The sequence below is a fragment of the Carcharodon carcharias genome, chromosome 16 (genome assembly GCF_017639515.1).
Source record: "Carcharodon carcharias isolate sCarCar2 chromosome 16, sCarCar2.pri, whole genome shotgun sequence".
In the NCBI taxonomy this organism is placed as follows: Eukaryota; Metazoa; Chordata; class Chondrichthyes; order Lamniformes; family Lamnidae; genus Carcharodon; species Carcharodon carcharias.
The window spans coordinates 99933807-99950077 of NC_054482.1; the positions used below are offsets into that span (position 1 = coordinate 99933807).

Here is a 16271-nt window from a genome sequence, read left to right on the forward strand (position 1 = left end):
TTCATATGAGCTTCATCTTAGGTAATGGATGGATGCAAGGGTAGAAATTGCAGAGGCTCTGACCACAATTTTCCAATCCTCCTCAGGTATGGGGTGTGGTGCTAGACAACCGAAGCATTACAAATGTTACACCTCTGTTTAAAAACGAGAAGAGGGATAAACCCAGCAATTACAGAGCAGACAGTCTAATGTCAGAGGTGCTCAAACATCTAGGACAAAATTCATTGATATTTGGAAAAATATGGCCTTATAAGTGAAAGTCAGCGTGATTTGTTTAAGGCAAATCATGTTTGACTTATTTGATCAAATTCTTTGAAGTAACAGACAGTGTTGATGTTGTATGTGTGGGCTTCTAAAAGGCATTTGACAAAGTACCACATAATGGACTTGTTAGCAAAATTAAAGAACGAGAGTAAAGATACAGTGGCAGCATAGACATAAAATTGACTAAGGGACAGAAAGCACAGAGTATTTTTACAGACTGGAAGGAAGTGTGCAGTGGCATTCCCTAAGGCCAGTGTTTGGACCACTGCTCTTTTTGTTTATATTAATGACCTGAACTTGGCTTGCAGAGCATAATGTCAAAGTTTGCATGACACGAGATTTGGAAATAAAGTAAACAAGGAGCAGGATAGTAACTAACCTCGGGAGCACCTAGGCAGACTGGTGAAATGAGCAGATGAAATTTAAAGAAGGGATCTGTGAGGTGATCCATTTTGATAGGAAGAATGAGAAAAAAAACTAAATTTTAAAGCGGATACAGGAACAGAGAGCTAGGGTGCATGTAGACAAGCCTTTGAAAGTAGCAGGATAAGTTGAGAAGGCTGTTAAAAGTACATATGGGACCTTTGACTTTATAAATAGAGGCATAGAGGACAGGAAGTTATGCTAACCCTTTGTAAAAGACTTGTTAGTCTTCAGCTGCAGCATCATGTTCAATTCTCTGCAGCATATTCTAGGAACGAAGGCCTTAGAGAGGGTTTATTAAAATGGTATCAGGGATGAAGGCCTTCAGTTATGTGGAGAGACTGGAGAAGCTGGGGTTGTTCTCCTTAGAACAGGGGAAGTCAAGAGGAGATTTGATGGAAATGTTCAAAATTATTAAAGGTATTGATAAAGTAAATAAGGAAAGACTGTTTCCAATGCAGAAAGGTCAGAATGGCAAAGGATATAGATTTAAGGTTCTTTATTCTTTCATGGGATGTGGGCAATGCTGGCAAGGCCAGCATTTGTTGCCCATTCCTAACTGCCCTCGCTAGGTCATTTCAGAGGGCAGTTAAGAGTCAACCCAAATTGCTGTGGGCCTGAGTCACATGTAGGCCAGGCAAGGAAAGGATGGCAGAGTTCCTTCCCTAACAGATATTGATGAACCAGGTGGGTTTTTAATGACATTCGATGATAGTTTCATGGTCACCATTACCAAGACTAGCTTTATTTTCCAGAAAATGTTAACTGAATTCAAATTTCAGCAGCTGCTACAGTGGGATTTGAACCTGTATCCCCAGAGCATTAGCCCGGGGGGTCTCTCCATTACTAATCCAGCGATGTTAGCACTACACCACCATCTTTGGGTGATTGGCAAAAAAAAAGCAGAGGCAACATGATGAAACTTTGGGCAGGATTTTCTGGCCCCGCCCACTGCCGGGAACGTTCGGTCCTGCCCAAAGTCAATGGACTTTTGACTGGGCCGCCGAATCCCTGCAGCGGATCCCACCACGATGGGTCCGGAAAATCCCGGCCTTTGATTGATGCTGCATGTTGCTGTGGTCTGAAATGTACTGCCTGAAAGGGTGGTGGAAGAAGATTCAATCGTAACATTCAAAAGAGAAATAGATAAATACTTGAAGGGGGAAAAAAAAGATTACAGAGCCATGATGAAAGAGCAGGCGACGGGGGAGGGTAGGAGGTGTGGGACTAATTGGATAGCTGTACCAAAGAGCTGGAATAGGCACAAAGGGCTGAATCACCCTGTGCTATATTATTCTGTGAATCTATGAGAAAGGCTAGAGGCAGGAAAGCTAGGCAGCTCCAAAATAATCTTGTAGCGACACCATCGCAATGGCCTTTTTCTGTCCTGGCACTTCTATGATTCTTGCCAAAGGACAAAACTCCAAGGACTGTGCTGTCTGAGAAAGAACATTGGCACTAGTATTTCAGGTAGAAGTTTTGGTTTGATATGGAATGTTAAGAAGAAGTGGCAGATTCCTATGTTCTTGACATAAAAATAGAGGTCTGGTATTTTATTGGTTTTGTTTTCAGGTCTATTTTGCCCCTTTTTCTCCCCGAAAGGTGTTAGGGTCACAGTGTTATGTGGTTCTGCATGTAACTATCAACCTTTCCACCCTTATCCAAGTGGCTATTTGTCATCTGGAAAGTGAGTGTCAGAAAGCACATCACAGCCAATCCTAATCCTATCCTCACTGACATCCAGGTATGTGCAATGGTCACTGGATAGTGATCAGCAGCTAATTTTCTGCCTTTCCCAGCCAACAAAAGCACAAAACCTTGGAAACAGACATCTGTAAAGGGACAGGACATGTTTTGACATTTCAGGTACGCACCCTTTATTCAACCTGAAGACTGGAAACATTCCTGTGTTCAGTTCTGATGAAAGGTACCCATCTGAAATATTAACTTGACTGACCTGCTGTGTATTCCCCAGAATAAAAGGCTGATATTTATATGCAAGACCACCAGACATTTCAAAATGCTGTACAGCCAATGGAGCACTTTTGAAATGCAATTACTGTCGCTGGATCAAAATCCTGGGACTCCCTCCCTAACAGCACTGTGAGTGTTCCTACACCACATGGACTGCAGTGGTTCAAGAAGGCAGCTCACCACCACCTTCTCAAGGGCAATTAGGGATGGGCAATAAATGCTGGCTCAACCAGCAAAGCCCACATTCCATGAATGCATAAAAATAATACAGTAAAATTCGACAAACAGCTTTCGTCCTAGGCGGCCCCTTGGGATCAAAGATTGTTCGATGGGTGCTGAGGTGGCTGATTAGTCCAAAGCACGATCTCCAGGCTCTGTCACATATGGGGCAGGTGGGTCAGGTATTCGAGACATTTGGGGGTTTATGCACTCACTCCTACACCTCAACATCGCCTCTGTGTGTTACTGATGAATTCTCTCAATGTGTTTGGAGCATCCCAGAATGAACGTTCTCCAGTTCAGCCGGTTACAGGCCAGGATCTTCTGTGAGTCGTTGGGGGTATTTGACCTCTTCAGGGATGCTTTGAGGACATCCCTATAGTGTTTCTGCTGTCCTCCTGGAAACTCCTGTCACGGCTGAGTTCTGAGTAGAGCAAGATGCTTTTCAGGAGCCTGTTGTCAGGCATACAAATGACATTCCCTGCCCAGTGGAGCTGGTTTTGAGAGATTAGTGCCTCGATGCCAGGCATGTTGGCTTGAGAGAGGATGCTGCTGCTGGGCCACCTTTCTCAGCACTGAATTGGAGCCACTGGTGGTATTTTTCCAGTGCTTCGAAATATCACCATGGGATCGTTTACATTCACCCAAGCAGGTAGATGGAACCACAGTTTAATAACTCACCCAGAAGATGACACTTCCAATAATGCAGCATTCCTTCAGTACTGCACTGGAGTATCAGCATTGATTTTTGTGCTCAAGTCCTGGAGTGGGACTTGGGACTTGAATCCTGGACCTTGTGACTCAGAGGCATGAGTGCTCCTAACTGAGCCACAGCTAACACTGCTTTGTGTTTTTATTCCAGTTTTCTTTTGTTTTATCTTTCAACATCTCTACTGTTAGCTTGACTAAAATGAGCCAACATAACAAAAGTTCTGGGACTTTCCTGCTCTGTACAGTTCAGCTGATTACTGGTTTAACCAATTGAGCTATTTGAGGAAACTGAGGAACTCAAGTCAAGCACTAGCATCTCCTGAAGTGTAGCTCTTTCCTGTTTTTAAAAATAATTCAATTGTCTAAGTCGGTTATAAACTAATATCTTAAGACCTTGCTGTTTATTTTTCAGAATTGCACATACTAAATTACTGTAGTGGGAGAGAGGTGAGAGAATGAGCTCCTCCAATCAGATCTCTCTGCTGCTGTGGAAGAACTGGACGCTCAGGAAAAGACAAAAGGTCAGTACATGAACAAAGGCCTGCATTCATTCCCACATCGCTTAACAGTAGAAAGGAAGTGGAATAAGGAGACTATTAATGTGGGATCAAATATTGTGTAAACAATGTTCAGAAACTGGATTAGCAGATTGTCATCGAGTTCAGGCAGCTATTTTTACTTTACAACAACAACTTGCATTCATATAGCACCTCTAGTGCACATCCCAAGGCACTTCACAGGAGCATAATCGAACAAAACTTGATGCCAAGCCACATAAGCAGATGTGGTCAAGCTTGATAGTTTTAAGGATAGCCTTAAGGGGGGGGAAAGAGAGGTCGTTAGGGAATTCCAGCTGCTAGGGCCTAGGCAACTGAAGACACACCCAACAAATGGTGGACCAATTAAAGTTGGAGATGCTCCAGATGTCAGAACTGGAAGTGTGCAGGTATCTCAGAGGGCTGTGGGGTTGAAATGGAAGGGCGAGGCCATGGTGTGATTTGAAAACAAGGATGAGAACTTTGAAATCAAGGTATTGCTTATCCTTGAGCCAATGTTGTTCCAGCAAGCACCAAGGGTGAAGGGTGAACAGGGCCTGCTGTGAGCTGGGATATGGACAGCAGAAAGCTGTGTTCAGTCAGTTGATTCAGATTTCAATTTGTTTATTTATGGCTATGCAGGCTTGCATGCAATTCCAGTTTTCCAAGCAAGAAGTTGAATACAATTCTGAAGTTGTATGCAAATGGAAGATCTCTCCTCTGTTTGGCCTCGACTTTATTTTTTAGCAGCCAACATCAGTTACCAATATTGGACTTCCACACTGCTCTATTATTAAAAGATAGGGCTGCCAAATAACCCATAGTAGGAATGAAAAAACAACCTCATTCTGCCCCCTCAACTCCAAAGGTAGTTGACATCTCTAGACTTGTTTAGTAGTCATAATTATTCTTCAAACCATACTAGATGTCCAATAATGCTTATGAGTGCAGTGAAAAAGTTTAGTGCATTTAGGTTTATAATGGCCTGGAATTTGCAATCAGTGGCAAAGCAAGGATACTCACCGCTGACTTCAAAAATATGCTGCCCACAAAGATCTACCAGTCTCGGTTTTCTCCTCACTCCCGATGCAGCTTAAATCTGATACCAAGTTAAAGAGGGTGGCTTGGCATGCAGCAGCAGTGATGAGTGCAAGCAGTTTAGGGGCCAATCGCATAGTAGTGTTCACGCACCACAATCTGGGCAGTTAAAAGCACTGATTTATCCTTTACTTATAAGTTACATTTTCAGATAGTGAAATAAAGGTTCATGATTGAATTAAGATTAAGCTAAAGTAAAGATAAACAAGCTCTTTAATAAAACAGTACAAAAATAAAAATGTGTAATTCTATATCATTATGGAGTAAGCTGACATTCCACAAGTACAAAATTAGCTTTTCAAGGCAACAGAGGGTGTTTATTAGTAATTATGAAGTTAATACACTGTTAAAAACCCAGTTACATTTCATTCAACAAGGTCTAATAGCATAGAAGTGGAAGTTCATGAGCAATGGAGAATTCAGTCTGTTGGAGCCTCCTCAATGCATCCTGTACAGGAACATAGGCTCAATCTGCCAACAACTTCTGGATTTCTATGTTATTCTGCGCATGTGTGGACTCCCGAAGTTGCTGACAGGTCCACCATCACTACCACAGCAAAATCCAGGTCAATATCTCTACAAGTCAAGCTAAATACAGTTAAGTTTTAGATGAAATGGAAACCAAATAGGAATATAAATTATCTGCAATAAGTTAAGATCATAATTAGTAATTGGGAATTTAGATTTCTGGTATATTCCAAAGCCATGGAAGAGTAGTCACTAGCTATTTAATACAAGAACAGTTAAGGTGTTTTTGATGCATATGTACACATGATAAACTAAACTAGTACTGGGTATGACAAAGCAAACTGTCTAGTCAAAGTAGCTGGTTTAGACTGATTGTAGAAGCTGATGTTCCCAATCACCTCTGGTAAGGAATAATATATGGAAGGTGCCGCAGGCCTTTGCAGTTGTAAGGTATCATGTTATAAGCAGAAGGTCAGCCTGAGATAGCCTTTATGTATCTCTCACTGGCTGGGTATTGAAAGCACTGGCAATAGTTTGATCTGAAGATTCTGGGGGAGGTGGTGGCCTTGTGATGTTGTCACTGGACTAGCTATTCCCGAGACCTGGGGTAATTCTCTGGGGAGACCTGAGTTCAAATCCCACTATAGCAGATGGTAAAATTTGAATTCCAAAAGAATCTGGAATTAAAAGTCTGATGATGACCATTAAAATCCATCTGGTTCACTAATGTCCCTTAGAGAGGGGAATCTGCACCCTTACCTGGTCTGGCCTACATGTGACTCCAGGCCCACAGCAATGTGGTTGACTCTTAATTGTTCTCTGAGCAAGGGCAATTGGGGATGAGCAATAAATGCTGGCCTAGCCAATGACACCCACATCCCATGAACAAATAAAGGAGAAGAAAAAAGATCATTGCCTTATGGATTCCTAATAAAAGAAAACCAAACAATTTATTAAAGGGGAAAAAGATGATCATGCAGTGGAAAGGAACTGATCAAGAGTTCAGAAGCAGAACCTTATAACTGGAGGCCCAAAACCATGAGCAAAATGGATGCATTAGGATTTTTCCTAATAGATTTCCATTGAACTTAGGGAAACCTCCACAGGGAGTTAGGAATTTTAAGGATTTTTCTATGTTGACCTGCTCCACTAATTTAATGCAGGAAGTTTTCACCTTGGATCTCAAACTATATTGCAAAATTCTGTTGGTTTGGAATTTCTCTTACAGGTTTACTACAAAAAATGGGTCAATTATCTGCGGTGCAATCTAATATACTTGATACAGGCACTTCACTTATAGTTTCATGAAGGGCTGAGTGAAGTATTTCCTCATGCAATATAGTTTAATGAGTTTCCACCTGTACTGATTGACTAGATTATGGACATGACAGACATATGTGCCTGATCAAATATTTCAGCAACCTTTTACTAAAGGAACTAGCTGCATGTTATCTGTTCTGTATCTGTTAGAATACTGTGAGCATAACCTTGTTGCTGATGATGTGAGTTTTACCCATCCTCGTTTAAGTCATTTTTTAGCCTGCAGAGAGTCGAGGCAGAACACGTCATCCTTAGCTAGTCAAGCAGGAGAGTTCTTGGAACATGATGGATCTTTAACATGTTGTCGTTAATAATTAAATCATAGGGACAAACACAGAAAAAGCTTGTAAGGAATGTACCAGCTATTGAACTAGACTGGTAAATGGCTGGTCTTATGACGTACCTTTTCTCTATTAAGTAGTCGCATTATTACTTTCATGTCACCTGATCTTGGCAAGAACTGTGCTGTGGTCAATGCAGTGAAAGCTTTCTTTAAGTCTATTAAGACAAGGAGTGTGATTTGTTCCTGATCCTTTCTCCAGGGTATGTCATTTGTCGGTCAAAGACAGTGCTGACTTTGATCCTTTTTTTTTCTGAACGCTAAACTGACCAGAGCTGCTGGGAGTCAATATAGTCATGCTTCTAATTATACTTAATTGTGAGTCTTGATACAACTCCCTGTAACATGAATCCAGTCCACAAATCAGTCCCGAACTGCATTGTAGTTTGCGTCCTAATGTGGTGCCATTTAGTTTGCAGTACATTTGGGGGGCTGTTGGAGGTGCATTGTGAATTCTTTTTAAGACATGTTATGCCGAAGACCATAAGATGTAGGAGCAGAAGTAGGCTATTTGGCCCATCGAGTCAGCTTCACCATTCAATGAGATCATGGCTGATCTGATAATCTTCAACTCCACATTCCTGCCTTTTTCCCATAACCCTTGATTCCCTTACTGATTAAAAATCTGTCTATCTCAGACTTGAATATACTTAATGATCCAGCCTCTACAGCCCTCTGTGGTAAAGAATTCCACAGATTCACTGAGAGAAGAAATTCCTCCTCAACTCTGTCTTAAATGGGTGACCCCTTACTCTGAGATTATGTCCTCTGGTCCTAGTGTCTCCCACAAGGGGAAATAAACTCTCAGCATCTACCCTGTCAAGATTCCCAAGAATCTTATATGTTTCAATAAGTTCGTCTCTCATTCTTCTAAACTCCAGTGAGTACAGGCCCAACCTACTCAACCTCTCCTCATAAGAAAATCCCTCCATACCCAGGATCAACCTAGTGGACCTTCTCTGGACTGCCAGCAATGCCTGATTTGCAGTAAAATGTAAAATCTGTTCCCAGCACAGCCACCTTCAAAGGGACGAACAAAATTATACATCAGTGGTAGACAAATTGTCAATGTGATCACCTACTCACCTGCCTATGAGAGAAGTTATGGAAAATCATTGAGACAAAATTAAGTTTGACAAGGGATGAAATGGAGGAAACCTGGATTCAAAACAACTTAGCAGGCTATTTCTAAAATGTGAATGTATTGTGGTTTTTTTTTAAAAAAAACACTGCTCTTCAACTAACCTCATTTTCTTAATTTTTACCAGCTCCGCTTTCTGGTGGAACTTGTCTGGCCTCTCTCTCTCTTTCTTGTATTGGTTTGGCTACGGAAATCAAATCCGCTCTACCAACAACATGAATGTAAGTAAAAACAAACATTGTAACATTTCTGGTTATTTCTAAATTGCTTCCATGTAACTCGATGCCGAAAAGATGTCATTGCTTTGAATCTCCAGCCCCATCCAGCTTGAGACTGAGCACAACAGTGCTCAGTCACGAGGAGCTGCCGAGTGTAAGATTTTACAAGTGGATAATGTTGGCAGGAGTCCCTGTCTGTTTTTGGTCTGAATAATAACTGCACGCCACAAGCTGCCCTAATTCATCAATCTCTTTCCCCAAGAGGCGCATATTTCACGGATAGAGAAAGGCAACAGCGCTGCAGCACGGAGAAGCTTTCTGCTGCTTGGGCTGAAGCTGAATAGTTGATACCGTTCCAAGGACACTTGCTTTAGCTGAAGTATTAGTACAATCACAAGAAACAAAGTGAGAAACAGAGATCCTTTCTTTGGCATCAGCGGCTTTGTTTTAAAAGGAGAATTTAAATAAGTTTCTAAGAAGAATGAGCGTACAGACAATATATTTTGAAACTTCTTTGCATGTTTTCCCTATTTAGGCCATTTTCCTAATAAAGCGATGCCCTCTGCAGGAATGTTGCCATGGCTACAGGGAATTTTCTGTAATCTGAGGAACCCCTGCTTCCGCTACCCTACTCATGGAGAATCTCCTGGTGTGGTTTCAAACTACAACAACTCCGTGTAAGTATAGCTTAAGAATTCATGGTCACAATAAATATTTGTTATACTACATTGGTGACATTGGTGACAAATTAACAAGTGTATCTGATTTACTCAACCACGTTCTCATCTCCACCTTCCCCCATGGAAACCATTACTCTGGCCTGCACTGGCTGTTCCCCTGGTTCACTCCTCACCTTCACTCATTTAAGTCCAAGGGACGCAGACTTGAAAGGAGATGGCGCACAACTGGCTTAGCCATTCACTAGCAGATCTGGCTGGACCTGCCACTTAAAACACTACTGGGTCCCACTCCCATCTTTTAAAACTGCTCACTATTCCAGAATCATCCTGGGATGCACAGGTTACCCCCCAGCTTGTTATCACGGCTGCAGACCTACTTCTTAACCCCCTCTTCCCTGTCCCCTCCACCCTCAGCTCGCAGAGCAAGTGCAAGGAGCTCATGGACTTTTTTGTCACTGAGATTGAGACAATCCGATCAGCTACCTCTGCCTCTTCCCTCCCTTCCATCAGCCCTCTTGGTCACACTTCCTTCAAGGGTCCCCCCTGCCCTTGCCCTGAACTTACATCTTTCTCTAATTCCTCTCCTATACCCCCTCGTGCCCTCTCTGAACTCATCTTGTCCATGAGACCCACCTCCTATTCCCTTGACCCTATTCCCACTAAACTGCTGATCACCCAACTTCCCCTCCTGGCCTCCATGTTAGCCAATATTGTAAATGGTTTTCCCTCTTCATATGTTGTCCCTCTCTCCTATAAATCATCACCTCTCTCCTCAAAGAACCAACCCTTGACGTGTCCAATCTTGCAAACAGTCTCCTACTTCCCTTTCCTCTCCAAAGCCCTTAAATATGTGTTGCCTCCCAAATTCATTCCCACCTTTCCCAGATCTCCATGTTTGAATATCTCAAATCAGGTTTCCATTCCGACTGCGGTCCTGAAACAGCTCTTATCAAAGTTGCAACTGACATCCCATGTGACTGTGACAAAAGTAAACCTTCCTTCCTCCTCCTTCTCTGTCTGCAGTCTTTGACACAGTTTACCACACCATCCTACTCCAAACGCCTTCCACTGCTGTCTCACCTGGTTCCATTCTTATGTATCTAATCCTAAAAAGAGAATGACTTGCAATGGCTTCTGTTCCTACTCCCGCGCTGTTACCTCCATTGTCTCCCAAGGATCTCCTATTTTTCATCTACATGCTACCGCTTGACAACATAATCCAAAGGCATGCTGTTAGTTTTCACATCCACACTGACGGCACCTAGCTCTACCTCACTACCATCTCTCTCGAATCCTCCATTGTTGCTAAATTATCAGACTGCTTATCCGACACCCAGTACTGGATGACCAGAAGTTTCCTCCAATTTAATATTGGGAAGACTAAGGTCACTGTTTTCAGTCCTTGCCCAAACTCCATTCCCTAACTATTGACTTCTTCTGGCAACAGTGTGAGATTAAGCCAATCTATTCACAACCTTGATGTCACATTTGATCCTGAGTTGAGCTTCTGACCTCATATTTCCTGACATCTCTAAGATCGCCCATTTCCACCTCTGTAACATTGCTCAACTTCACCCTGTCGCAGCTCATCTGCTGCTGAAACCCTCATCAATGCCCTCATTACCTCTAGATTCAACTATTCCAATGCACACCTGGCTGGTCTCCCCATACTGCCCTTTGTAAACTTGAGGTCATCCAAAAATCTGCTGCCCCTATCTTAACTCACAAAAAGTCTGTTCCACATCACCCTTGTGCTTGCTGACCTACATTGGCTCTCAGTCAAGCAATATCTTGATTTTAAAATTCTATCCTTTATTTCAATTCCCTCTGTGGCCTTGTCCCTCCCTAGCTCTCTAATCTCCTCCATCCCCACAAGCCTCTGAGATATCTATGCTCCTCTAATTGGGGCTTCTTGTGCATTCCCAGTTATAATCGCTGCACCATTGGTGGCCATACTTCAGTTGCTGAGGCCCCAAGCTCTATAATCCCCTTCCTACTCTCCTCCTCTTTACCTCACTTTCCTCTTTTAAGTCATTTCTCAAAACCTACCTCTTTGACCAAGCTTTTGGTCACCTGACCTAAAATCTCCTTACATAGCTCAGTGTCATACCTTGCTTTATAATGCTCCTGTAAAGCACCTGGGGACGTTGCATTGCATTAATGGTGCTATATAAATATCAGTTGTTGCTGCATACCAATAGATAGTTAATTATAGGTAGCTATAATTATTCATTCAGAAGTAAATTAAAAAATAGTTTTAAAACATTAACAAAACCCCGAAAGAATTAACTATGAATACCACTGATGTCTCAGTTAGCCCTTGATCTGTTCTCATCTTTTTTTGACATATCTACACCCCCTACAGTCTTTCTCTGAAGTTTGTGACTGGTACTGGTGTGTGATTCCATTGCACAGTGACCATAGAGGCTTTGTGAGTGAAGGCTGGGAGATGAAGAGATCCCTTCAGACTGATTAGTTTTTCTCCTCCCTTTACCCCAGCATGGTTTATTATTGCAACTGATGACCAGACCAAGCTCAATTGTAATGTATCACAGTGGCTGAGATCAAATACTTGGCCTCTGACTCATGGCACATTGCATTAATGCTACCCAGCCAAGCAATCTGATTTTGGAAATGTGTCATGAAAGCTGAGATGATTTTGTCTTTTTTGGGTATATGTATTGATGCAGTCAAGTGTGTCAATTAATTTAATGTATTTGTTGTTCAATTATAATCATTCTGTGATTCTTTAATGTTAAGGTACAATAAGCTATCCTGTGTCAGGAAGCTTACTAAAAATAACTGTGTTCAGGTCTGCATTCTGTCTGCTGTACATTCTACCAGTAGCACTTTGATGTATATATTTATGGGAGGACAGCGATTGGCCAATGTTGCCTCCTCATCCTCTTCTAAAGGTGCTGACTTTTGCTGGATCACAGTCCAAGATACTAACAGCCTTCTACCTCCTCGCTAAAAGTGGTTATTCCTCATGTGTGAGCCATGTCAGTGAGCTACACTTAACAATGGAGAGCATTGTGGCTGAGACCAATCATGTCCTCACCTGGTATCAAAACATGAATGTTTCCCAGCAGTGGTAGCGATCAGGGGCAGGGAAATGTGACTGGTTTTTCCTCTCCCATCCTCTCCCCACTCAATTCTCACAGACCCAGTGAGGTAAATTGCGGTAACACAACTCCTGCCTTGTCTGTGATCAGCTGACTCTGTAGAATAAGGGCTGTATTCTACTTCAACATTGATATTTTCCCATGCACATTGTTAAAATGTGGCAGTTAAAGTTTTGGCTAAGTTTGGACCAAGTGCCGTGAAAGCTAATATTTTCATGTTCCCCTGCACTTCTTTCTAGACTTGCTCGAGTATACGCAGATGTTCAGGAGATGCTGTTTGATAAGCCTGAAATCTATAAACTGAGAAAGATCTGGGATGATGTGTGTTTTCTGTCTGACTTCATGGATATACTCAGGACTAATCCCAGAAAAGTTGCAGGCAAGAAGAAATCACCTTTATTATAAGAGAGAAAGACTTGCATTTGTATATCTCCTTTCATGACCTCAGCACATCTCAAAACAAAGAAGATTGAGAGAAGAATGAAGCCAATGAAATACCTTTTGGAATGTAATCACGGTTGTTGTAGAGTCATTACTGGTACAGAAGGAGGCCATTCAGCCCATGCTGGCTCTCTGTAGAGCAAAGCAGTCAGTCCCATTCCCCTGTTTATCCCCGTAATTCTGCAACTTCCTTTCCTTCAAGTGGCTATCTAATTCCCTTTTGAAATCACTGATCCCCTCTGCTTCCACCACACTCCCGGGCAGCGAGCTCCAGGTCATTGCCATTCATTGCATAAAACATTCTTCTTCTCACCCCCCACTTGCATCTCTTGCCCAGAACTTTAAACCTGTGCCCCCTAGCCCTTGTACCATCAGCTACTGGGAACAGTCTTGCCTTGTATACCTTATTTAAACATGTCATAATCTGTATTAAATTCCACCTACCACTTGTCTGCCCATTCTGATAGCCTTTTTTATAGCCTGTTGCAGTCGATTTGTATCGGTTTCACTGTTTGCCACTCCTCCCAGTCTTGTATCATCGATAAGTTTTGAAATTTTACTCTGTATCCAAGTGATCCTAGCACTGACTCTTTGGGAAACCACTGTCTACCATCCTCCAGTCTGAAAAATAACCATTTTTATCAAATCCCTGCAAATAAATGTATTGTTGCTTCTAGAAAGCATAAATGTATCACTTTACAAGTTCAACTGATTATTTTAAATTGGCTGTTGATGTAGTTATTAGCACACAATAGTGCATAATTGCCCAGAAGCATGGTAATGCCTCAGCCAATCGGAGTCAACTTGCCAACTAATCAGCACCCCTTTTGTCCTGTGGTATAAATTGTTGTGAGCATTTGAAATTTGGCATTCTTGCATTTGTCCTAATAAGTGCAAGACAAAAAGCTTCAGCAACATGTCTCTCTTTTCAGCAATATTCAAATAATGGACGTTGGGGTAATACAAGTAATATCTATATGCCATTGTTGGCCTTATGTTGGATTTTTTAGGACATAGAGTACAAATAGATGCATAGTGTACAAAAGAAAGGAAGTGATGCTAAACCTTTAAAAATCACCAGTTAGAGCTCAGCTAAAATATTGTGTCCAATTCTAGGCAACACATTTTAGCAAGAATGTCAATGTCCTGGACAGGGTTCAGAGGCAATTTATAAGAATGGTACAGAGGGTGAGGGACTTCAGTTACGTGACTCGGTTAGAGTAGTTGGGGTGGTTCTCCTTAGAGCAGAGAAGGTTAAGAGAAGATTTAATAGAGGCATTCAAAACCATTAAGAGTTTTGATACAGTAAGTAAGGAGAAATTGTTTTCAGTGACAGAGAGTCATTAACTAGAGGATACAGATTTAAGTTATTGGCAAAATGGCCAGAAGTGAGATGAGGAGATTTTTTTTAGCATGACAAGTTATTATGGTTAGGCATGCACTATCTGAAAGGGTAGAAACAGATTCACTAATAACTTTCAAAAGAAATCAAGAAATACATAGAGGGCAGAAAATTGCAGTGCCATGAGAAAAACAGGAGTGGAGCTAATTACAAAGAGCTGAAATGGTCACAATGGGTCAAATGGCCTCCTTTTGTGGTGCAACATCTAATTGTATCAATTGAAGTTAAGCACATACATGTGGAGGGCATTGATTGGATGGTTTCTTGAGCACATATAAAGAGACAATTACTGACGTAAGAGTTGAGTGGAGTCAGGAGATATATACCTGTAATGTTTCACTCTGTGAATAAATCTATCCCAAGAATAAACTGCCTTTGGATTCTTCCTTCACTAACTGGCTATCAGAAGTATACTATAATATCTGAGATCTGCAATATTACATGCTGACTAATGTAACAAAGTAAAACAAAAAATAAGTTGATGGGTGAAGAAGATCTTCCTCTATTTTCCTGTTCTCATGATATTCCTATTTCATTTTAAGGGAAAGGTATTCGAATCAAAGATATTCTGAAGGATGATGAAACACTGACCTCCTTTTTACTGAAAGAAATTAGACTCTCAGACTCCGTTGTTTATCAGTTGATTAACGCCCAAGTGCGGCCTGAAGAGGTGAGTGTTACTTTTGTTGTCCCTTGTGTGATAACATAAGAAAGTCAGAAATGAGAAAAGGTCAATCTGCTCATCAAACTCACTCTTCCCACCTTCTACAGATGACAACCTCAAACACGTACTCGCCCAATCAAGAGCTCCATAATGCCAGTTCTGATGAAAGGTCATCAACGTGAAATGTTAGCGATTTTAACACATACAAAATCCATTCCTTTGAACAGAATTGGAATTAGGCCCATTAACTCTGTTTCTCTCTCTACAGATGCTGCCTGATCTGTTGAGTTTTTTCAGCATTATCTGTTTTTATTCTAGCCCCATAATGCCCATGTGAATCAAATTATTAATATCTTTATAATTTTTAGCCTCCTTCTCAACAGATATTGACCCAATTCTCTTTTAAAGGTATTTGGTGATCCAGAGTATTCATTCTTGTGCAGAAGGAAAATGCCAATTTATGTCACCGTCTTATTCTGGCTCATAGAATTACTTAATGTCCTGGGTCCGGAACATTTGTGTATATTTGTTATTTAGACAGAAATTTAGTATGCAAGGGGAGACAGTTTATTGAACATGGAGTTTGATTCACGCAAGTCCCATAAACTCCCATGTTCAGCTGTACTGAGTTGGGTTGGCACATTCTGCCCCTAATACAGAGGAATCAGAGGAAGGCTCACTCCTGGATCATGCACCTCCTAGTGGCTGGTCCATGACCCATAAGGCTGCTCCTGCAGCATAGGAGCAACCTGGCACCTACTCCCCAAGCCCATCTACTTTATTTGCAAATGTTGTATGGACTTGGGGGTTAATACAACAATAACATCCTGTGACCTTCATCCCCTGGAAGAACAAGGGCAGCAGATGGGAACACCATCACTATAGGTTCCCTGCCAAGTTGCACACCATCCTGATTTGGAACTATATTGCATTCCTTCACTGTTGCTGGGTCAAAATACTGGAACTCTCTCCCTAACAGTGCTGTGTTTGTGTACCTACACCACATATCCTGCTCAAGAAGGCACCTCACCACTACCCTCTCAAGGGTAATTGGGGATGATCTATAAATGCTGGCCTTGCGGGTGATGCCCACATCCCATGAACAAATGAAAAAAATCTTGCAACAAAAACAAAAATTGCTGGAAAAACTCAGCAGGTCTGACAACATCTGTGGAGAGAAAGACAGAGTTAACATTTTGAGGAAAACAATCTCGCATTTATATCATGCCTTTAATGAAGTAAGCTGT

The 16271-nt window shown here is 41.7% G+C and overlaps 1 protein-coding gene across 1 annotated transcript in view; it reads left to right on the forward strand.

Moving 5' to 3' along the window:
- The first annotated feature begins 4046 nt into the window (after positions 1-4046).
- abca4b (ATP-binding cassette, sub-family A (ABC1), member 4b) overlaps positions 4047-16271 on the forward strand; it is a 124659-nt gene continuing 112434 nt past the window's right edge. The window contains exons 1-5 of the mRNA XM_041208269.1: positions 4047-4112; positions 8622-8715; positions 9248-9389; positions 12757-12896; positions 14903-15030. Coding sequence (XP_041064203.1) covers positions 4047-4112; positions 8622-8715; positions 9248-9389; positions 12757-12896; positions 14903-15030 — 570 coding nt within the window. The remainder of the gene's footprint in view (positions 4113-8621; positions 8716-9247; positions 9390-12756; positions 12897-14902; positions 15031-16271) is intronic.